The sequence below is a fragment of the Pistacia vera genome, unplaced genomic scaffold (assembly GCF_008641045.1).
Source record: "Pistacia vera cultivar Batoury unplaced genomic scaffold, PisVer_v2 Contig318, whole genome shotgun sequence".
NCBI classification, from domain to species: domain Eukaryota; kingdom Viridiplantae; phylum Streptophyta; class Magnoliopsida; order Sapindales; family Anacardiaceae; genus Pistacia; species Pistacia vera.
This window is the reverse complement of record NW_022196133.1, coordinates 485714-508653: the sequence shown is the minus strand read 5'-3', so window position 1 is coordinate 508653 and position 22940 is coordinate 485714. Positions and strand designations below refer to the sequence as shown.

Genomic DNA, 22940 nt, shown 5'->3' with positions numbered 1-22940 from the left:
GCTTTCGCTAAAAAAGATATTAAGTAGGTTTGGCATGAAAAAGGCTAAGCCAGTGTCTACTCCTCTTACAACTCACTTTAAATTATAAGCAGACTTGTGTCCTACCACAGATAAGGACATAAGTCACATGTCATGGATTCCATATGCAAGTGCAATTGGGAGCATTATGTATTTGATGGTGTGTACCAAACCAGATATTGCACAAGCTGTTAATGTTGTAAGCAGATATTTGGCTAATCTAGGCAAACAATACTGGGATGCAGTCAAGTGGATCCTCATATACTTGGCAGGCACCACAGGTGCATGTTTGGAGTATGGTAGGAGTGGTGATAGGTTGACAAGTTGTATGGACTTAGACTATGCAGGAGATCTTGATAAGAGAAGATCATCGATAGGATATGTGTTCACCATGGGAGGATGTGTTATTAGTTGGAAATCTACTCTCCAATCTATCGTTGCTCAGTCTACCATAGAGGCAGAATATAAGGTCATTGCAGAGGTAATCAATGAGGCAATTTTGGCTCAGAAATTTAGTGAGTGAAATTACTTTCAAGTCTATTTCTATCATACTTTATTGTGATAGTCAAAGTGTAATTCACTTAAGTAAGGATCAGATGTATCATGAGAGAGCCAAGCATATTGATGTCAAATATCACTTTGTTCGGGATGTGTTTGCTGAGGGAGAGATTTCCATCCAAAAGATTAGTATTGTAGACAATCCAGTTGACATGCTCACCAAGCCTTTGCCCATTACTAAGTTCAAGCATTACTTGAACTTAGTTGGCATCAAGTGTTGAAAATAACCCTTAGGGGGTTTTGTGGAAGAGGTGGAGAATCAAGTCACTCATTGTTGATGTTTTTGAATTTGTGCCAAGGTGGAGATTGTTGATGTGTGACACAAATTCCTTTTATATTGTCCTTATCTATTTAAGTGTTTAGTAAGGACATTTTTATATACTCAATGACTTAGAGTTTTAGTATATAAACTCACTAATGACATTGATGAGAAACTATTCAATTCTTCTTTATTCTTTTTCTTTCTAAAATCTATTGAGAAAGAGAGAGTGGATTTATAATCAGGCTTGTATCCATCCTTTACCCGTGGTTTTATCCAATGTGGGTTTCCACATAAATTCTTTAAGTCACTTGTTTCATTTGATTTTCATAGATTTTAGGCATATTTCATAACAATTCAGTTCTGTGTAATTTGAGTTGGTCATTCCACTGCAAATAATGACGATTCAAAAAATATATATGGCACAGATACGAAGAAGATAAAGCCTAAACTGTATGCCTAATAAACCACAGATTCATTTAATCTCCTTAATCACAAAATCCAAAGTAGATAACAATGACAATGAAAGCAGGGGCCGAATATACCATTTTGACGCAACATTGACTATGAGTAGGACTTTTCCTTTGTATGTGCTAAGATCTACATCATGCCCACTGGCATCCTGCGAATGAAAAGATGTACAAAAATGGGTCACAGAAAACATTAGCTAAATGCAATTTGGTACATGCTTATCCATTCAACACAATAACTCTTTACCAAATTATTCAGGTCTGATACTCGCCAGAATACGTTTAGATATACAACTGCTTTACGTTTAAGGCAATCGATGAAAGAGATCATATTGATACAGCTAGTTCATTGTTATAGATTTTATATCCAAAACAGAAGCTATCTTCATCTTCCCATGATCGCACTGCCTCAGGATTGCTAATTTAGAGCTATTACTACTAAAATTGACGTCTAGAATTATCAACACATGAATAACAGCACAAGTTATAATTCAAAATTTTGAATTGTATTTTTATATATTTAATATCTGATCCAAAGGTTTTTATGTTTGATGATTTTATATTAATTTTTAATTATTGAGACAAAAAGTTATCTTGAAAAGTATTCCAACTCATTTTCACCAAAAATGTTTTTACTAAATAGCCTTGTGGTCAAAGCCTAAATGGCAAGACTTTAGTCATCTGAGTTGGTTACTCAAAGGTCTATTCGAGTCTTATTTGTGATTTACTTGACTTACTGGGTTGGTGTTTAACGGACTGTGAGAATTAGTTGAGGTACCTAAACACCCCGGTTATCAAAAAAAAAAAAAAAATAATTAGTTTATGTTTAATTCCTATTGAATACCAAGTGATATAACAACTATTATGGATCTAAAAATGATTATAATTATTATTAGAGTTAACGACTTTTTCCTACCCAAATAATGACTTAATGACACTTTCTCACCCGCAAACTTTTAAAATATCATTTTGCTATTCAAATTTATATTTCGGCGGTAAACAAAAAGCAAATTTGGTCTAAACTATTAGGGTTTTTGAAAAAGGGAGACCAATGACTCTTTCAGTAGTGGAATGTTAGATTGTGGTAGTTGTGATTGATCAAAATTTGACTTGAAAATAGTAGTTGAGCAAACCCTTATCTCTTGATTGTCGGCGATTGGGGGAGTCGGCTGGAGTAGAGTTTGAGGGGTTTTGATTAATAATGATAGGGGAAGAGAACAATGGTGGTGTGTGATTGTAACGATGTCAGAATCGGAAATAAAATATAAATTTAGATAATAAAATGGTATTTTAAAAGTTTATGGGTAAAAAATGTCATTAAGTCATTATTTGAGTGAGAAAAAGTTGTTTACTCTTATTATTATTATTATTATTATTATTATTATTATTATTAGAGGTGAAATCAATTTTTGCCTTTTGAAACTCCTTGCAAGCCTTATAAAAATATGAGACGTCGAGTATTCGGATTAAACTGAACTGCCAAGACAAATACATGTCAACTAGAATTTTCTAGAAACTAATAAAACTGCTGAGTACTGAAAAGAGGTGAGGACAGAACAGAAGCCTCAAAACTTTGACCGCACTGCAAACACAAATGTGAACACAACTGTTCTAAATATCAAGCAAGAGGCCGGCCAGTTGGAGCCCGAAAGCCCCACTGTCGCCTTCACCACACAAGACTTCTAGAATTTTAACTGTTTAAAAGACAATGACGTAATCTCTGATCCAAATATCATCCACGTGTAGACATGCCAACCAACAACCTGCAAGACCAATCGTCAGAATTTATGTCCACACTAGCCAAAGCTCAAAATTTCATACGCGATGGAAGCTATAAAATCCTCATTGCTCTCTTCCTCAACTCGCATTCTCCTGGAAAGAAATCTTAACGCAGCAACTGTATCTACTTCTCTTCTTTTAACAAACTATTTCTCTTCAAATTCTAAGAAAACCCTTTTGATTTCTCCATCAACACTTTGAAATCTAATCATAGAATGGCCAGCGAATCAAAGCAATCAGTTCATGACTTCACTGTTAAGGTCAGTTTGTCGGTCTTTTTTTCTTTTTCTTCTTCTTGAAACAAACAAAACGGTTGATTACTAACTGCTTAATACCATGGTCTCACAAGAAAACTAAATCCAAAATATATGGGAATGGGATTGTCCTTTAACCAACTCCGAGAAGTTTCTTTGTTTCACTGGTAAATCCCTGGAAAACAATTGGCATACCGAAGGCCTCAAATGAAGCTTATATAGTGCAATACTTTTTATAATGAGGTTCGCCATTATTTCTGGTGGGCTGAGTCCTTTGAGAGATATAATAGTTGATGATCCTAGCATAAGCTATGTTAGATAATGATATTTTTGCTAGTAGGGATTATTTTATTATTTGATAGCGAAATTCATGATAAATTCTGTTGTTTTATATTTTTGCAGGACGCAAGGGGAAACATTGTTGATCTTAGCATTTATAAAGGAAAGGTCCTCTTGATTGTCAATGTTGCATCACAGTGGTATGCTTTAACTCTTGTATACATTGAATTTACATCAAACTTATAATGTCTCACTCTCAATTTTTATTAATATTTTGTTGTTTTATATATAAAAAATGCTCCTGAAAAGCTTTATTTGGAGTTAATGTCTAAATGCTTCTAGAGCATTCCCTTTCAACATGCCTCTTCCTTGTATGTTAAATTTATAACTTAAAACTTTTTAATGCAGTGGCTTGACCAATTCCAACTATACAGAGCTGAGTCAGTTTTACCAGAAATACAGAGATCAAGGTGTGCTTTTGTACCCTTTCTAACTTTATGGTGTCTTGAAGGTTATAGACAAGATCACATGAATAAAACTTGTATATCTCAGACTTTCTATACTTTCCTCTGCAAAATGCAGGGGGAAAATACTTCAATATATACCTAGGTCACTTTGCTTTAATAATTCAATCCTTTTCTTCAGTTTTTCCCTTATCACTGTCTTTGTGCAGGCCTGGAAATTCTAGCATTTCCCTGTAACCAGTTTGGAGCTCAGGAACCTGGAAGCAATGAAGAGATCGTGGAATTTGCTTGCACTCGCTTTAAGGCTGAGTATCCCATATTTGACAAGGTACTTGTTCAGTAATTTAACAAAATTATAGATGAAAATGCACGTGATTCATCTTTCAGCCCCGAGGTGTTCAAAAGTGTACTATGACTCTATGGTAGTTTTTCCTAACTAGTTTGAGCTTTTGCACAACATTTGATTTCATACAAGGGAAGAACATAGATGGTTGGACTTGTACATATTTTGATATTGTATCTTAATTAATTTGCAATTTAGCTGTGCAATCGTTTGACCACTCCCTAAAAAATCAGACCACAACACTTTTTCATTGCCTACTGCAAACTAATAAGGATGGAGAATGTGATCAATCTAGAATCTAACATTTTTGTCTATTTTGATACACAGGTGGATGTGAATGGTGAGAGTGCTGCTCCTATATACAAGTTCCTGAAGTCGAGCAAAAGTGAAGACAATATCAAATGGAATTTTTCCAAGTTCTTGGTTGACAAAGATGGGAATGTTGTTAATCATTATGACCCAACTACTAACCCTTCTAGCTTTGAGGTAACACCCACTTCGGCAGTCACCACCACATTTCCAGTTTATGATCGATTTTATCTTTGGTTAGTTCTTACTTATTCGGTATCTTTGTGTGTGTTTGTTTTCCTTTGCAGAATGATATAAAGGAACTCCTGGGAGTTGCATAGAGGATCAGTGGTGCTGCTTGCTGTACGAAATATATAAGAGTGTTATGATGAATAAGGGCTTTCATGGAACGTGAGCTTTGTTTCCTTTTCCTATAGATATACTGGTGTATGTATAAGTTGGACAGTGCTTCTTGGGACTGAGAGAGTTGGTTTTGCTTTGTTTTTGCTTTGCTTTGGGAGTCTCAGTAACATTACAGGGTACCGTAATATATAAGATTAAAGTTTTACTTTTGTAATACAATTATGTGATCATAATCATTGTATATCTAGTTACATTTGCTTTTATAATCAAATTTAAATGCTTGATCTGAATGTTGGAAAGATATATGAGGCTAATGCTTTTTTCTGAACCATATATCCATGTTAGTGTCTGGGGAATATCCCAATTGGGAATTGAAAATGATTTCCTGCAAATAAACTTCCTCGTGTCATCTGTTCTGGACTCAGTAGAGCAGCATAGATGGCATGTCGTCCTATGAAAATCCTTATAGAAAGTTTGAGGAAATACGATGCTATCTGACAAAGTGACAAGAAAACATATAAGCTGCATGTCAGTTAACATATCTTGCCATGGCGGCATTGGCACAGAATCTCCAACTGAACTATGAACAATGAAGAATGTTGGAGGCAATATCACGTTTTCAGTTTCCAAATTGAAAGCACTCCCACTCCACTGTTAGGCTAAAACGTATACAGTCGGAAGGGAGTCACCAAAAACGCATTTCTTGTCAACGAAAGTATTCACTAGTAGATATAGAAAGAAAATATGATAACTCAATCACCTACTACGTAGGTCTCAACTCTTCATAACATAAGAAAACATTGGTCACAGTGCACAATCCAAACTAAAATACTAGAAGAGTATTTAACTTGATTTTAGAATAAATACAAACGTGAGTCTGAATCATGCGACATTACTTCTCACCAATCTTGAACACACACAAACATGTACAAAAGGCAAGAAACCATCAGGTTATTAAATTTTGCTACAATCCTGATGGTCTTCATCTCAGTATTTATGAAATGCCCAACAGCTTCTTAATGTCATGCTGCAATATTTATAGAAGATAAGAGAATTAAATGACATTATAAGTGGCAATTAGCCAATTACTTGCTCTCAAACAAAAGAGAGCCAAGAAAAGCTTTCAAGAACCAGATAACTTGCAAGAGAAAGAATTACCTCAAGACTAAGAGGAGAAGTTGTCGGGTAGTAACGATCAACAACTTGACCATTTTTATCCACCAGGAACTTGGCAAAGTTCCACTGAATATCATCCCCAAAAATACCCCATTTACCCTTCTTTAAGAACGTGTACAGTGGAAAAGCATACTCACCATTTACATCAATCTAATACAAAACCGGCAAGTTATGTAGATGGTTATGATAAGCACAAGAAAGTTATAATGAAATAAAAATAGTTTAACATGTTCAACACTGGAATGGCAGTTAACGCCAAAAAGAAAAATCTCAAAGCTGTAGTTAGAAAACTAAAACACAAAACAAAAAAAAGGTCAATTAGCAGTTATATGTTATCTTTCCTATGATGATAACCACCATAACACCAAACAGTCAAGGTGCACAAAGAGCAAAGAAGATTCAGCATGTCTCTACCTTATCAAAGATAGGAAATTCTGATTTAAAGCGAGTGCAGACAAACTCCATAATCTGATCATTACTGCCTGGTTCCTCCTCCCCAAATTGATTGCATGGAAATGCCAGAATCTCTAGGCCTGTGCATTCTTTCAAAAACAGATTATACATATGATAAATACATATCCAGTAAAAGCAAAACAAATTAATTGCAATTTCAGTGCAGACCTTGATTTTTGTACTTCTCATGTAATTGATTCAGTTCTGTGTAATTTGAGTTGGTCATTCCACTGCAAATAACAAGGATGATTCAAAATATATATGGCAAAGATACGAAGAAGATAATGCCTAGACTGTACACTTAATAAACAACAGATTCATTTCATAATCTCCTTAATCACAAATCCAAAGTAGATAACAATGATAATGAAAGCAGGGGCCGTATATACCATTTTGAAGCAACATTGACTATGAGTAGGACTTTTCCTTTGTATGTGCTAAGATCTACATCATGGCCACTGGCATCCTGCGAATGAAAAGATGTACAAAAATTGGTCACAGAAAACATTAGTTAAATGCAATTTGGTACATGCTTATCCATTCAACAGAATAACTCTTTACCAAAAGAGTTTAAACTTGAGCAGAGATGATATGAACAAATCCCTACTGCTCGAAAGGGCTCCAACCACAAACAAAATAAAATTGAAAAAGAATCTAAGATTAGCATAAAACTATTAAACACGGGAACTCTAGTCTTCAGCTAGTGATACAAACAACTAGTCTTCAGCTAGTGATACAAACAAAACTTGATAATGGTTTCAATTAACAAGCTCCAGTTTTCATATCGCCTTTAAGTATTATCTTTAGCATTATTGTATATCAAAGAAGAGTAAAAGAAAACATAAATTTGCAGGCAACGTGAAATATTTCTAGTCCACAAGCTAAAAGTAAAGTACTTCAACAAAATAAGCTTCTTTCCATGAGTTTACATAAAATAAAAAAATAAAAGGAAGTTATCTTAAATAAAGGTATCAATGTGGGTAGAAGAAACAGACCTTAACAGTGAAGTCATAAATTGATTCTGGGTTCTTTATAGATTGGTCTGCCATCCTGTAATCTGCACTGCAATATAGAAAAAAGGAAAGGGTGGTGAACGCTGAACAGAGATTACAATTGAAGAAGCAGAGAGACCAGGACACAACTGTAGAGGGAAATACTACTAGAGAGAATCATGAAACTTGTCTTTTGAGTTTTAAGCTATTATCTACTTACACGTGTTCAGTCTTCAACTCTCGTCTATTGACTTCTACTTTAGTTCTGCAGGCTTGGTCAAGTTCTGTTGCGGGCCGTGGCTTTGGAAATGAGTCAGAATTTGTAGGGGCTTAAGGAGTGGGTTACAGGAGAAGTACTATGGAAAGGAACCGGAATATTGACATTTTTAAGTTAATTAAGACATTAACTTGGGCACTCGATGAATGTCAATATTCTGCCTTCTGCTTCAGCAGTATTCAGTATTCACACTGTCTTCTGTTTTGGCGTACATGATCTGAGTATTCGGCAGTAAACGTAGGAATGTGATTAAAAGTTCTGTTTTAACCGGTGTTTTAATAACCAACCTTATGTAAAACCCGGCAAAGTTGCCGGAGTCCCGGTTTAAACAGTTTGACCGGCGGGTCAAAACAGTGACATCAACATGTCTAAAAGTTTAAAATTTAGCAAATACACTTTTAAAACTTACACTTCTCTTAAGTCCCTATAAGTTTAAAATCCAACAAACACACCCCAAATACAAATCGGTAGTCGATTGATTGGCGATGCCAACACACCAAATACAATCCAAATCATTCTTTGAGTCATTTCCCAAAAAATTTACCCAAGATCTGGCCAAAATCGTCGACGTCAACAACTTAGGCCAATTCTCACCACCACCAACATCAACAACCCTCCACATCACCATGAAAATAATTCCCTCAACCTCTTGATCAAAACCCATCTCACCCCTCCTCTTGTTCGGCCCACCAATCACCGACTAAAGGCCATTGTTACCATCTCAAAACTTTTGCATTTTCTACTCGTTTCACTCACCAGAAATGACCTCTGTCACCACCTTTCAACTTTCAACTCACTGAAACTTCCACTTCAAAACCCCCAACGGCCCAACATCCTACCACTGTCGCTCACCAATCGCAAATTGCAAATCTAAGGTTTTGGTGAATAGTGAAATTGGGTACTTAGCAGTTAGCCCTACAAAAGCTTTGGGTCCCAATTAAACCGGCCGGTCAGACCAAGTTTTAACCTTAACCAAGCCTCACTCACTCAACCTCTCAGATTTCAAGCAATCCATGAGTCTTGATATTTAGTACCCTGTCAATAAGACTCTTTTAATTACATGAACAGATATTGCTTGATTACAAGTTCTTTTAGAGCATCAAATTTACCTCTTTCTTTTGCAATTAATTTTACATATATTCTCAATATCCATGCAAAAGCTAGCTTTATCTGTGCCATAACATTATTTTATACCCTGCAAATCCTTGGGAGATGAATGAAGGAGTATGGCCAGAACTTTAACGTAAAAATGGAAATAAGAAATAGATACAACATAATCTAGGGGCCAAGAGCAAACAGTGGTTAACAATGAAGACAACAGACTTTTCCTCTCCTAAACATCTTTAACTCCAATCTGCTAAAAGAATTTCAACAAGTTCTCACTGTTATTTGAGAACCTAAAGATGGTGACTTTGTTACAAACTAAGTTAGCACAAACCCGGTACCCCTACTGGGCAAATAGGTTGGATTTCAGAAGTTCATAGATTTCACAGGTTCAGTACATTTACAACAACACATATGTACAAATCACCATGTGTTTGTCGCAGCAAATTATCATCAACGCGTCAAGTCAATATCAGTATGGGGGTTTCTCAAATCAACGAGTCGAGAACCAGGCCAGACATTGATTGCAGGGGAGGAGAAATTTTGAGAGACAGGTGCACGAATTGGGGTAGCTGATTTATTACTAAGCTGGGGTGTAGAATTCATATCACTTTCAGGCATGGCTATTTGTTTGTTCTTGGTCTTAGAACCACCATATACAAAACTGCATACTACCACCTGCAGCAAGCAATGTTTATCATGCATTAGACAATTGAGATCATGGACTTGCAAATAACTTTTTAACTCCACATGCATGCACACAAATAACACATCCCTTGTTAACATGCACATTTGAGACGTCCACAAACCCAATCATATATTACTATCCTTTCCAAACTAAACAAATTACACCATATGGCATGTGCACAAATGCATTCCCAAAAGGCAGGAATTTCCAAGCTACCAAACTATACAATGAAGATAATTGCTTATTTGTTTGAGACCTTCAATATCATTTTACTGGTAGCAAGCAAAATGAGTTTAGCAAGACAAAAAACGAGAGGATCAAAGCAGACACCCTAAATTGATGGGTCTCAAACATATGGATTTTAAATTCAAAATTAAAGATGGGAAGTAGGCATATTACTGTAATGGTAGCAATAAGGAATACAATATAGTCCTTTAAAGAGCAATTAAATTACCTGAACAATGCTGGCAGCAATAAGCACTGCAACTCCACCACCAAACACATGACCATCAGGACTAGAAAGGGAAGCACTTACACCACCAGTTCGATTCCGAGGACCACCATCTTCAGCAATTAAATATGAACCTGACAAGCATAATATCTCGAAACGGCCCTACACAAGTGTAATAAATCAAATAAGATCCTCCAAACTATTTAAAACATTGGCACCAAAAGAAGCAAAAAGAAAAGCGCAGAAGCAGAAAAGGACCAAGGAACATATGAAGTACTGTTAAACATATTGACAATAGTAACCACCATTTGACCCAACTCTTACTTTAAGAAAGGAATGTCCACAGTTTTAGTAGCCAAAGCAATGGACTACAAATATACAATCACTCAATCTAGGGTTTTAACTAAATCCCATTTTACCAAAAGGCAACCCTCAGCAACTTCCTAAATTAATCTAGATTACATATCCAGGATAAATATGATGATTATCCAACTGCTCTCATCAAAATTGACTGACGTTAGCCACACCCTACTGATCTCTATTTGCCCATTTCTACCTTCAAACGAACCCTTGTTCCACTCAAAATCACCATAATTGGCAAGCCATTTAAATCTGCAGCAGCATTGCCAACATGATTTCACCAAAATAATAAATAAAATGTAGTATTGCACTTATATGATTGCCTTGAGTTACAATTAAGATGGAAAACAAAATGTTGCCTTCATATCATAATTTCTTAAACAAAATTTCATGAACCCCAAAAAAAAAAAATGTTTCTGGTGAAAGAAAAATATAAGAATGCTTCAACCTCATAAGTCCCATTTCGCACTGAAAATGCAGGCTGGCGTAGTGTTACTGATGAAACAGTACCACTCCCAGACAAGATGCACACAGCCCTTGGCCTCTGCTGTGAAAAGATAATACTTTTGCTACAATGTCCTTTAAGAAAATAAACATTAGCTGTTGTAGACAATCATTTCAAACCACTAACAGTCTGTTTGGTTGTTCTATTCCATTGCCAAAAAAGCTTATTTAAGGTATAAAAACTTCTGATATATTTTTAGATTGTTTATCAAATCTCAAAAGTGCTTATAGAATTTTAAATAAGCTATTCATGTCTATTCTTTTTAGCTTATTTAAAGTATTGAAATTTCAAAAACATCCTTTATCTTTATAAATTTGACTTATAAAGTCTTTTTGGTAATTTATACTTGAAAATTCTTTCACATTTTTCTAACCAAACATTACTAATTTTTTATAAAGCTACATTTTCATAAGCTTCACTCTGATAAGCTCTACTCGAATAAGCCATACCAAATAGACCCTAGGTATGAAGCTAACTATGAGAACTTTCCTTATGCATTTTTTTTTCTGATAGGATTACCATTACAGATTTTTCAACACTATTTCTAGACTAGACAGAGTTCAAGCAATGAAATACAACATTATAGGCTCTAATGGACAGTATCACAAGAAAGATCCGTAAACAACCAGTGGATTCACATGATTGATATGTAGTATAATTACTTTATTTATCTTTTATCAATCCATAGTTTCATTGATATGAATGAGCCCAGGTATCAATGGTGCTACACATAATATCCACTGTATTAACTAAATAAAGCTAAAATTATACAAAGTATTTAGCCATCTTTTTTAATACAAGAGAACCTCACGAATTTTAAAGCTATTTTAAAGGACCCACAAATGAAGGCCATCTATGTAGCTTAAAAAGTATGTCCTGTGAAGGAAAAAATTCAAGTTTACACTTTTTCAAAGCAACCAAGCCACATCAAATAGATGTGTATAAACTCAGGCAACCTTGAACTCAAATAGGAAGCCAGTAAACACAAAGTGCAAGAGCATCATTATAAAATCTTGAAGTAATGGTGTATACCTCTCCAGCTCCAACAGAGATCACATGTGGTGCAAAAGCCAGTCCTGCGAGAAGTGTTCATCCAGTCACTAACAGAAACATTAAAAAATTAGACTAGAAAAAAAAAAAAAAGGTTCAGCAACGCCCAAAATTTATGTATAACAAGAAGAGGTACAAGATATCCAGGATTCTCAACTCATTAAGTAGAGGGCATACTTAATCGGAATACAATTAAAAATTGTGAAATCTTTTCCTTCAGTATTCCACAACAAACATAAAGCACACATCGCAATTCAGTGGTGCAAATATCAAGCAAGTTCAAGTGCTGAAATTGTGACTTCTATATTCCAAAAATTACAACCAGATTAAACACTTAATTGATTTGAACCAAATGTGATCTTTTTCTGGCTCTTTGTCGGCGAAATAATGCAGTCACTTACAAAAACCGGATGCTAAAAGAAGGTGACCTTAACAAGAAGTGGTCTGCATAAGTGCACCAAAACATACTATAACAATTAGTTGACTTTAAATTGTGAAACATATGATAAAATGTTGCATATCAACATAATGCTTGCAACATATAAATTAAGATCACAGAACAGCCTCTTCAAAAACATCAAACTAGTAGCCCTTATTCATCACTAAACAGCTACATTGCATGCAGAAAATATATTATAATCTGTGAATAGCTTATAAAATGTATAGAAACGAATAATTCCAGCCTAAGTGTCTAAGCTACACTATACTGAGATATCAAAATCCAGAAAAGGACTAACCAAGATTGCTAACTGCTGCTTCCTCCCAGTCCCAGGAGGGCGGCCCCGCCCCCTCTTAAATGCCTGAGAATCTGACGCTGAAGAAGGCTTAGGCTTAGGTGGCAAAGGCGAAAGCCCAAAGAGACCTGCCCATCGACATACTTGCGGGCCTACCTCTCTTCTTCTTCACAGGCTCACTCAGTGACACTCCAGATGGCACACTCATGTTATGAACAAAACTGGCATTTTAGGCTCAACCGAAAATTGATCCCATATTGGTTGAGCTGAAATGTTATGGCTTGATGAGGGTCTGAAGCCATGTGGTGTTGTAATATACAGTTTTGTGTGCTGACTGAGCCCCACTGGCCACTCCTCTATGTTGTATGTAATAGGGAGCTGAGCCACCAGACACAACCATGGCTTCTCTTCCATCCATGCATTTACTAAAAAAATTGTCAAGAAATAAAAGTTTCCTTTGAATACCCAAAAATGAGACTCTAAACTCTAAAATCTCTTATGCCAAATCTTTAATTTAATTAAAAAATTTCAATCGACACACCAAGTACAGACCAAGAGTTACTTCACCCAAAGGATTAAAAGGATTTTTCTCTGAACGAGAAAACTTACCAACAACACACAGATTCGTTAATTTCTACGAATTTGAGTCAGTGAAAGAAAACAAAACCCTTTTAACCCTAATCATGAAAAATACAAACTTTGCTCAATTTCAAGAGAGAACACAAGGTTTTACAGGGTTTTTTCTAAAAACGAAGAAAATCTAACAAGCCAACAAAAAATTAAAAGTTACCCCACATAAATAAGAAACCAAATACTGTTAAGGTAGTACATTTGAGTCTCAAAGAGGCAGAACTACCTTATTATGAAGACAAATGCATGAAATGAAAGCAGTTAAAAGTACAGAGAGAGAATCTCAACAACAAAGAGCAGCGCGGTTCTTGCAGCATAGCCAAGCGCATGAAGAAACAAAAAACAAAACCCTAGATTTCAAATCTAGGGTTTTGAAGAAAAAAATGCAAGAGCTTGGAAAAAAGAGTGAAAGGAAGAAAAGACAAAGAGAGGAGGAGGGAAAAAAAAAAAAGACTTGAAAAATAAAGAGCTTTTGAATTAAAGTGTGAAGGTGAGACCTCTTTTTTGTTTCTTTATTGCTAAGTAGTCAATACAATAGTCAGTGAGTGAAGGCAAGTGTGTAAGTGATGAGTAATTGTATTGGGAGAGACAACCCGGGGTCCACTAGTAAGCTACAACTGTAACATTACAGTACAATACCATGTCCTTGCCAGAATTCCTGTTCTTAGTTAATAGCCTCACAGTCCTAGGGCAGGCCGGAGACTTTCTTTTCCCTCTATAAAAACTATTGCTGGTTTAGGTTTTGGTAGTGCCATTGGAAAGGGAGAGCTTAAACGGAGGAATTAGAGTTGAGATATGATTTGTAATTTTATCCACTACATTTTAAGTCATTACTCTATTGTGTTTATGGTGCTATACAGTATAGGCTGTTTTGATTTTTGATCATATGATACGTCATGTCGTTTGTGTGAGTTTCTGGAGAATGAGATTGAGCCGGAAACATTGTTCAGTTGAACCATTTTCCAGCCTGGTTGGTTTGTGAAAGCCCACTTGGGTTTTGGACCAAGTCTGTTGCAAAATTCTCTTTGGATAAATGAGTTAACATTATTTAGTAAATTCATTGTATATTAATTTTGCTTAGAAAGTGGGAGGTTCATTTATTTTGTTCGTGCCCTAACCCCAAATGCAACAGCTGGTAACAACTATGGTACAAATTTCTGTAGAAGTTGAATCCCAAACAACTTGTGACTTGATACGTTGCCCTCTGCTGTCATTTTCAATAATAAATGGAATAAAGACAGATGAACTATTGAATTGCTGGAGCAATTTCATTGTTTTGGTGATGGTAAGTTTGATTGATGAGATATTATTTATTTAGAATGTTGAGTTAATGAAAAAATAAATAATTATAAAAAATATTAAAAATATTTAAGAAAATATGTTTGATTAGATTAAAATAAATCGATGATGTCTTTGAGATGATAAATTGGTGGGTATGTTATTTAAATTACTAAATATTAATATAATATTATTTTTTGAATTATTCTTTTAACCTCTTATATTTGAAATTTTGCTAAAACACTCAAATCATATAAAAGTAAAAGTTTAATTTATAATAAAATCACCCGATCACCCACCCCAAGCCACTGCCAATCGCCGCTGCCAACAATGATAGGAACGGCACACAACAGACCAGATCTAGCTGGCTGTGCACTGATCTAACTATGGATTTGGCAGCTAAAAACAAAATTTATTCTAACGTACGACACCGAAAATTTGGGCGTTAACAACCAAATCTATTATGATCAGAATAGATCTGGCTGTTTCCAACCATATTGGCGTACAACCAACCAGATTCGACCGGTCATGCACTATTTCAGTGGTGGTTGGCCAACAATTGACGGTGGTGGCTGGTAGGCGACAGTGGTGGTCCTGGATAGCCTGTAATTTGTTTTAAATATAAGGATATTATTGTCCAAAAATTTAATTAATTAGGCGTAAAATTGTAATGACATGTTCATGTAAATTAATTTCTAAATAACGGTATTACTGTCCAAAAAAATTAATAGTTAATTGTAAAATTGTAACAAAATTAAGATTACCAAATACCTAAGAAAATAGAAGTATTCAGATTACCACCTATATAACCAACAATAATTACTATTGGTTTTGGAAGATTCTAGAAATTTTATATTACTTGATAATCAAACGTGATAATATAAATAATATAAGATGACGTTACCTCAGAAATAGGGGATAAGCCGCAACCAAACAGCCCCACTATTTTTAAACCCAAACCGGAGGGCAACTCGTTCTACTACCCGGGTCAAGGGTCAACCGGTCCAATCGATTGAACCGATTGATTGGACCGGTGATGTTATCATGCTGACATCAGCATTGTAAAAAAAATCCAGATTTTTTAAAAATTTCAGATTTTCAATAACAACTTCCTAATTCAGCTTGAACAAAAACAAAAACAAGTAGGTAAACTAAACCACAATGATCTGGATGTTACTATGTAACTTTTAAAGGGTATTGGTTTTTTATTTTAACAAAGGCTTTGCATTTGCATAGCAATAAGAATTTGCTACAAATTTAACACCAAGATTTAACACTTAATATGATTTGAACACAAATGTGATCTTTTTCTGGCTCTTTGTCGGCGAAATAATGCAGTCACTTACAAAAACCGGTGCTAAAAGAAGGTGGACCTTAACAAGAAAAGTGGTCTGCATAAGTGCACCAAACATACTATAATCAATTAAGTTGACTTTAAATTGTGAAACATATGATAAATGTTGCATATCAACATAATGCTTGCAACTAATAATTAAGATCACAGAACAGCCTCTTCAAAACAATCAAAACATAGTAGCCCTTAATTCATCACTAAACATGCTACATTGCATGGCAGAAAATATATTATAATCTGTGAATAGCTTGATAAATGTATAAAACGAATAATTCCAGCCTAAGTGTCTAAGCTACACTATAGCTGAGATATCAAAATCCAGAAAAGGACTAACAAGAGTTGCTAACTGCTGCTTCTCCCGTCCCAGGAGGGCGGCCCCGCCCCTCTTAAATGCCTGAGAATCTGACGCTGAAGAAGGCTTAGGCTTAGGTGGCAAAGGCGAAAGCCCAAAGAGACCTCCATCAGGAGCATACTTTCGGGGCCTACCTCTCTTCTTCTTCACAGGCTCACTCAGTGACACTCCAGATGGCACACCTTGTTATGACAAAACTGGCATGTTTAGGCTCAACCGAAAATGTTGATCCCATATTTGGTTGAGCTGAAATGTTATGGCTTGATGAGGGTCTGAAGCCATGTGGTGTTTGTAATATAACAGTTTGTGGTGCTGACTGAGCCCCACTGGCCACTCCTCTATGTTGTATGTAATAGGGAGCTGAGCCACCAGACACAACCATGGCTTCTCTTCATCCATGCATTTACTAAAAAAATTGTCAAAGAAATAAAAGTTTCCTTTTGAATACCCAGAAAATGAGACTCTAAACTCTAAAATCTCTTATGCCAAAACTTTAATTTAATTAAAAAATTTCAATCGACACACCAAGTACAGACTCAAGAGGTTACTTCACCCAAGGATTAAAAGGATTTTTCTCTGAACGGAGAAAAACTTACCAAACAACAACAGATTCGTTATTTCTAACGAATTTGAGTCAAGTGAAAAAAACAAAAACCCTTTTAACCCTAAATCATGAAAAATACAAACTTTGCTCAATTTCAAGAGAGAACAAAGGTTTTACAGGGGTTTTTCTTAAAAACGAAGAAAATCTAACAAGCCAACAAAAAATTAAAAGTTAACCCACATAAATAAGAACCAAATACTTTAAGGTAGTACATTTGAGTCTCAAAGAGGCAGAACTTAACTTATTATGAAGACAAAAATGCATGAAATGAAAGCAGTTAAAAGTACAGAGAGGAATCTCAACACAAAAAAGAGCTAGCGCGGTTCTTGCAGCATAGCCAAGCGCATGAAGAGAACAAAAAACAAACCCTAGATTTCAAATCTAGGTTTTGAAGAAAAAAAATGCAAGAGCTTGGAAAAGAAGAGTGAAAGGAAGAAAAGACAAAGAGAGGAGGAAGGGAAAAAAAAAAAATAAAGACTTGAAAAATAAAGAGCTTTTGAATTAAAGTGTGAAGGTGAAGACCTCTTTTTGTTTCTTTATTGCTAAGTAGTCAATACAAATAGTCAGTGAGTGAAGGCAAGTGTGTAAGTGAGTGAGTTTGTATTGGGAGAGACAAACCCTGGGGTCCACTAAAGTAAGCTACAACTGTAACATTACAGTACAATACCATGTCCTTGCCAGAATTCCTGTTCTTAGTTATAGCCTCACAGTCCTAGGGCAGGCCGGAGACTTTCTTTTCCCTCTATAAAAACTATTGCTTGACCTTCAATATCATTTTACTGGTAGCAAGCAAAATGAGTTTAGCAAGACAAAAAACGAGAGGATCAAAGCAGACACCCTAAATTGATGGGTCTCAAACATATGGATTTTAAATTCAAAATTAAAGATGGGAAGTAGGCATATTACTGTAATGGTAGCAATAAGGAATACAATATAGTCCTTTAAAGAGCAATTAAATTACCTGAACAATGCTGGCAGCAATAAGCACTGCAACTCCACCACCAAACACATGACCATCAGGACTAGAAAGGGAAGCACTTACACCACCAGTTCGATTCCGAGGACCACCATCTTCAGCAATTAAATATGAACCTGACAAGCATAATATCTCGAAACGGCCCTACACAAGTGTAATAAATCAAATAAGATCCTCCAAACTATTTAAAACATTGGCACCAAAAGAAGCAAAAAGAAAAGCGCAGAAGCAGAAAAGGACCAAGGAACATATGAAGTACTGTTAAACATATTGACAATAGTAACCACCATTTGACCCAACTCTTACTTTAAGAAAGGAATGTCCACAGTTTTAGTAGCCAAAGCAATGGACTACAAATATACAATCACTCAATCTAGGGTTTTAACTAAATCCCATTTTACCAAAAGGCAACCCTCAGCAACTTCCTAAATTAATCTAGATTACATATCCAGGATAAATATGATGATTATCCAACTGCTCTCATCAAAATTGACTGACGTTAGCCACACCCTACTGATCTCTATTTGGCCATTTCTACCTTCAAGCGAACCCTTGTTCCACTCAAAATCACCATAATTGGCAAGCCATTTAAATCTGCAGCAGCATTGCCAACATGATTACACCAAAATAATAAAATAAAATAAAATGTAGTAATTGCAGCTTATATAGATTGCCTTGAGTTACAATTAAGATGGAAAACAAAATGTTGCCTTCATATCATAATTTCTTAAACAAAATTTCATGAACCCCATAAAAAGAAAATGTTTCTGGTGAAAGAAAAATATAAGAATGCTTCAACCTCATAAGTCCCATTTCGCTCTGAAGATGCAGGCTGGCGTAGTGTTACTGATGATACAGTACCACTCCCAGACAAGATGCACACAGCCCTTGGCCTCTGCTGTGAAAAAGATAATACTTTTGCTACAATGTCCTGTTAAGAAAATAAAACAATTAGCTGTTGATGACAATCATTTCAAAACCACTAACAGTCTGTTTGGTTGTTCTATTCTATTGGCCAAAAAAGCTTATTTAAAGGTATAAAAACTTCTGATATATTTTTAGATTGTTTATCAAATCTCAAAAGTGCTTATAGAATTTTAAATAAGCTATTTCATGTTTATTCTTTTTTAGCTTATTTAAATTATTGAAATTTCAAAAACATCCCTTTATTACTTTATAAATTTGACTTATAAAGTCTTTTTGGTAATTTAATACTTGAAAATTCTTTCACATTTTTCTAACCAAACAATTACTAATTTTTTTATAAAAGCTACATTTTCATAAGCTTCACTCTGATAAGCTCTACTCGAATAAGCCATACCAAATAGACCCTAGGTATGAAGCATAACTATGAGAACTTATCATTATGCATTTTTTTTCTGATAGGATTACCATTACAGATTTTTCAACACTATTTCTAGACTAGACAGAGTTCAAGCAATGAAATACAACATTATAGGCTCTAATGGACAGTATCACAAGAAAGATCCGTAAACAACCAGTGGATTCACATGATTGTATATGTAGTATAATTATCTTTATTTATCTTTTATCAATCCATAAGTTTCATTGATATGAATGAGCCCAGGTATCAATGGTGCTACACATAATATCCAATCTGTATTAACTAAATAAAGCATAAAATTATACAAAGTATTTAGGCATCTTTTTTAAGTACAAGAGAACCTCACGAATTTTAAAGCATATTTTAAAGGACCACACAAATGAAGGCCATCTATGTAGCTTAAAAAAGTATGTCCTGTGAAGGAAAAAATTCAAGTTTACACTTTTTCAAAGCAACCAAGCCACATCAAATAGATGTGTATAAACTCAGGCAACCTTGAACTCAAATAGGAAGCCAGTAAACAAAAGTGCAAGAGCATCATTATAAAATGAATCAAGAACTTGAAGTAATGGTGTATACCTCTCCAGCTCCAACAGAGATCACATGTGGTGCAAAAGCCAGTCCTGCTGAAGTGTTCATCCAGTCACCTAACAGAAACATTAAAAAATTAGACTAGAAAAAAAAAAAAAAAGGTTCAGCAACGCCCAAAATTTATGTATAACGAAAAAGAGGTACAAAGATATCCAGGATTCTCAACTCAATTAAGTAGAGGGCATACTTAATCGGAATACAATTAAAAATTGTGAAATCTTTTCCTTCAGTATTTCCACAACAAACATAAAAGCAAACACTATCGCAAAATTCAGTGGTGCAAATATCAAGCAAGTTCAAGTGCTGAAATTGTGACTTCTATATTCCAAAAATTAACACCAAGATTTTACAACTTAATATGATTTGAACACAAATGTGATCTTTTTCTGGCTCTTTGTCGGCGAAATAATGCAGTCACTTACAAAAACCGGATGCTAAAAGAAGGTGGACCTTAACAAGAAAAGTGGTCTGCATAAGTGCACCAAAACATACTATAAATCAATTAAGTTGACTTTAAATTGTGAAACATATGATAAAATGTTGCATATCAACATAATGCTTGCAACATTTAAATTAAGATCACAGAACAACCTCTTCAAAACAATCAAAACATAGTAGCCCTTAATTCATCACTAAACATGCTACATTGCATGGCAGAAAATATATTATAATCTGTGAATAGCTTGATAAAATGTATGAGAAACGAATAACTCCAGCCTAAGTGTCTAAGCTACACTATAGCTTAGATATCAAAATCCAGAAAAGGACTAACCAAGAGTTGCTAACTGCTGCTTCCTCCCAGTCCCAGGAGGGCGGCCTCGCCCCCTCTTAAATGCCTGAGAATCTGACGCTGAANAAGGTAGCTTAAAAAAGTATGTCCTGTGAAGGAAAAAATTCAAGTTTACACTTTTTCAAAGCAACCAAGCCACATCAAATAGATGTGTATAAACTCAGGCAACCTTGAACTCAAATAGGAAGCCAGTAAACAAAAGTGCAAGAGCATCATTATAAAATGAATCAAGAACTTGAAGTAATGGTGTATACCTCTCCAGCTCCAACAGAGATCACATGTGGTGCAAAAGCCAGTCCTGCTGAAGTGTTCATCCAGTCACCTAACAGAAACATTAAAAAATTAGACTAGAAAAAAAAAAAAAAAGGTTCAGCAACGCCCAAAATTTATGTATAACGAAAAAGAGGTACAAAGATATCCAGGATTCTCAACTCAATTAAGTAGAGGGCATACTTAATCGGAATACAATTAAAAATTGTGAAATCTTTTCCTTCAGTATTTCCACAACAAACATAAAAGCAAACACTATCGCAAAATTCAGTGGTGCAAATATCAAGCAAGTTCAAGTGCTGAAATTGTGACTTCTATATTCCAAAAATTAACACCAAGATTTTACAACTTAATATGATTTGAACACAAATGTGATCTTTTTCTGGCTCTTTGTCGGCGAAATAATGCAGTCACTTACAAAAACCGGATGCTAAAAGAAGGTGGACCTTAACAAGAAAAGTGGTCTGCATAAGTGCACCAAAACATACTATAAATCAATTAAGTTGACTTTAAATTGTGAAACATATTATAAAATGTTGCATATCAACATAATGCTTGCAACATTTAAATTAAGATCACAGAACAACCTCTTCAAAACAATCAAAACATAGTAGCCCTTAATTCATCACTAAACATGCTACATTGCATGGCAGAAAATATATTATAATCTGTGAATAGCTTGATAAAATGTATAAGAAACGAATAATTCCAGCCTAAGTGTCTAAGCTACACTATAGCTGAGATATCAAAATCCAGAAAAGGACTAACCAAGAGTTGCTAACTGCTGCTTCCTCCCAGTCCCAGGAGGGCGGCCTCGCCCCCTCTTAAATGCCTGAGAATCTGACGCTGAAGAAGGCTTAGGCTTAGGTGGCAAAGGCGAAAGCCCCAAAGAGACCTGCCCATCAGGAGCATACTTTCGGGGCCTACCTCTCTTCTTCTTCACAGGCTCACTCAGTGACACTCCAGATGGCACACTCATGTTATGAACAAAACTGGCATGTTTAGGCTCAACCGAAAATGTTGATCCCATATTTGGTTGAGCTGAAATGTTATGGCTTGATGAGGGTCTGAAGCCATGTGGTGTTTGTAATATAACAGTTTGTGGTGCTGACTGAGCCCCACTGGCCACTCCTCTATGTTGTATGTAATAGGGAGCTGAGCCACCAGACACAACCATGGCTTCTCTTCCATCCATGCATTTACTAAAAAAATTGTCAAAGAAATAAAAGTTTCCTTTTTGAATACCCAGAAAATGAGACTCTAAACTCTAAAATCTCTTATGCCAAAATCTTTAATTTAATTAAAAAATTTCAATCGACACACCAAGTACAGACTCAAGAGGTTACTTCACCCAAAGGATTAAAAGGATTTTTCTCTGAACGGAGAAAATCTTACCAAAACAACAACAGATTCGTTAATTTCTAACGAATTTGAGTCAAGTGAAAGAAAACAAAAACCCTTTTAACCCTAAATCATGAGAAATACAAACTTTGCTCAATTTCAAGAGAGAACAAAGGTTTTACAGGGGTTTTTCTTAAAAAACGAAGAAAATCTAACAAGCCAACAAAAAAATTAAAACTTAACCCACATAAATAAGAAACAAAATACAGTTAAAGGTAGTACATTTGAGTCTCAAAGAGGCAGAACTTAACTTATTATGAAGACAAAAATGCATGAAATGAAAGTAGTTAAAAGTACAGAGAGAGAATCTCAACAACAAAAAGAGCTAGCGCGGTTCTTGCAGCATAGCCAAGCGCATGAAGAGAACAAAAAACAAAACCCTAGATTTCAAATCTAGGGTTTTGAAGAAAAAAATGCAAGAGCTTGGAAAAGAAGAGTGAAAGGAAGAAAAGACAAAGAGAGGAGGAAGGATTTTAAAAAAAAA

General features: G+C 35.2%; 3 protein-coding genes and 1 pseudogene across 3 annotated transcripts; 1 reads left to right on the top strand and 3 right to left on the bottom strand.

The window, feature by feature from the left end:
• The first annotated feature begins 3184 nt into the window (after positions 1 to 3184).
• Positions 3185 to 5143, top strand: LOC116136702 (probable phospholipid hydroperoxide glutathione peroxidase). The gene is made up of 6 exons (XM_031422371.1): positions 3185 to 3344; positions 3741 to 3817; positions 4026 to 4087; positions 4291 to 4409; positions 4752 to 4910; positions 5021 to 5143. Exons 1-6 carry the CDS (start codon positions 3300 to 3302, stop codon positions 5051 to 5053), a joined length of 495 nt encoding a protein of 164 aa, XP_031278231.1. The 5' UTR covers positions 3185 to 3299; the 3' UTR covers positions 5054 to 5143.
• A 711-nt stretch (positions 5144 to 5854) lies between these two features.
• Positions 5855 to 7832, bottom strand: LOC116136703 (probable glutathione peroxidase 8). The gene is made up of 6 exons (XM_031422372.1): positions 7700 to 7832; positions 7094 to 7170; positions 6873 to 6934; positions 6666 to 6784; positions 6234 to 6401; positions 5855 to 6102 (listed from the first exon to the last, which is right to left on the bottom strand). The coding sequence occupies exons 1-6, from the start codon at positions 7751 to 7753 to the stop codon at positions 6070 to 6072; spliced, it is 513 nt and encodes a 170-aa protein (XP_031278232.1). The 5' UTR covers positions 7754 to 7832; the 3' UTR covers positions 5855 to 6069.
• Positions 7833 to 9296: 1464 nt separating this feature from the next.
• LOC116136711 lies at positions 9297 to 13298 on the bottom strand (annotated as a pseudogene).
• A 4737-nt stretch (positions 13299 to 18035) lies between these two features.
• On the bottom strand, positions 18036 to 22940 carry LOC116136712 (AT-hook motif nuclear-localized protein 5-like). Its single transcript, XM_031422379.1, has 4 exons — positions 21824 to 22940; positions 21040 to 21107; positions 18859 to 18990; positions 18036 to 18203 (listed from the first exon to the last, which is right to left on the bottom strand). Exons 1-4 carry the CDS (start codon positions 22248 to 22250, stop codon positions 18036 to 18038), a joined length of 795 nt encoding a protein of 264 aa, XP_031278239.1. The 5' UTR covers positions 22251 to 22940.

Excerpts from the sequence above, each read along its gene's own strand:
- LOC116136712 (XM_031422379.1), bottom strand. The coding sequence starts at position 22,250 with ATGGATGGAAGAGAAGCCATGGTTGTGTCTGGTGGCTCAGCTCCCTAT. Across the intron at positions 21,108-21,823 it reads GCAGCAGTTAGCAACTCTTG|GTGACTGGATGAACACTTCA; the intron begins GTTAGTCCTTTT and ends TGTTTCTGTTAG. Across the intron at positions 18,204-18,858 it reads AGCGAAATGGGACTTATGAG|GGCCGTTTCGAGATATTATG; the intron begins GTTGAAGCATTC and ends ACACTTGTGTAG.
- LOC116136703 (XM_031422372.1), bottom strand. The coding sequence starts at position 7,753 with ATGGCAGACCAATCTATAAAGAACCCAGAATCAATTTATGACTTCACT. Across the intron at positions 6,935-7,093 it reads GTCAATGTTGCTTCAAAATG|TGGAATGACCAACTCAAATT; the intron begins GTATATACGGCC and ends TGTTATTTGCAG. Across the intron at positions 6,103-6,233 it reads CTTCTCCTCTTAGTCTTGAG|CATGACATTAAGAAGCTGTT; the intron begins GTAATTCTTTCT and ends TAAATATTGCAG.
- LOC116136702 (XM_031422371.1), top strand. The coding sequence starts at position 3,300 with ATGGCCAGCGAATCAAAGCAATCAGTTCATGACTTCACTGTTAAG. Across the intron at positions 3,818-4,025 it reads GTCAATGTTGCATCACAGTG|TGGCTTGACCAATTCCAACT; the intron begins GTATGCTTTAAC and ends TTTTTAATGCAG. Across the intron at positions 4,088-4,290 it reads CCAGAAATACAGAGATCAAG|GCCTGGAAATTCTAGCATTT; the intron begins GTGTGCTTTTGT and ends GTCTTTGTGCAG.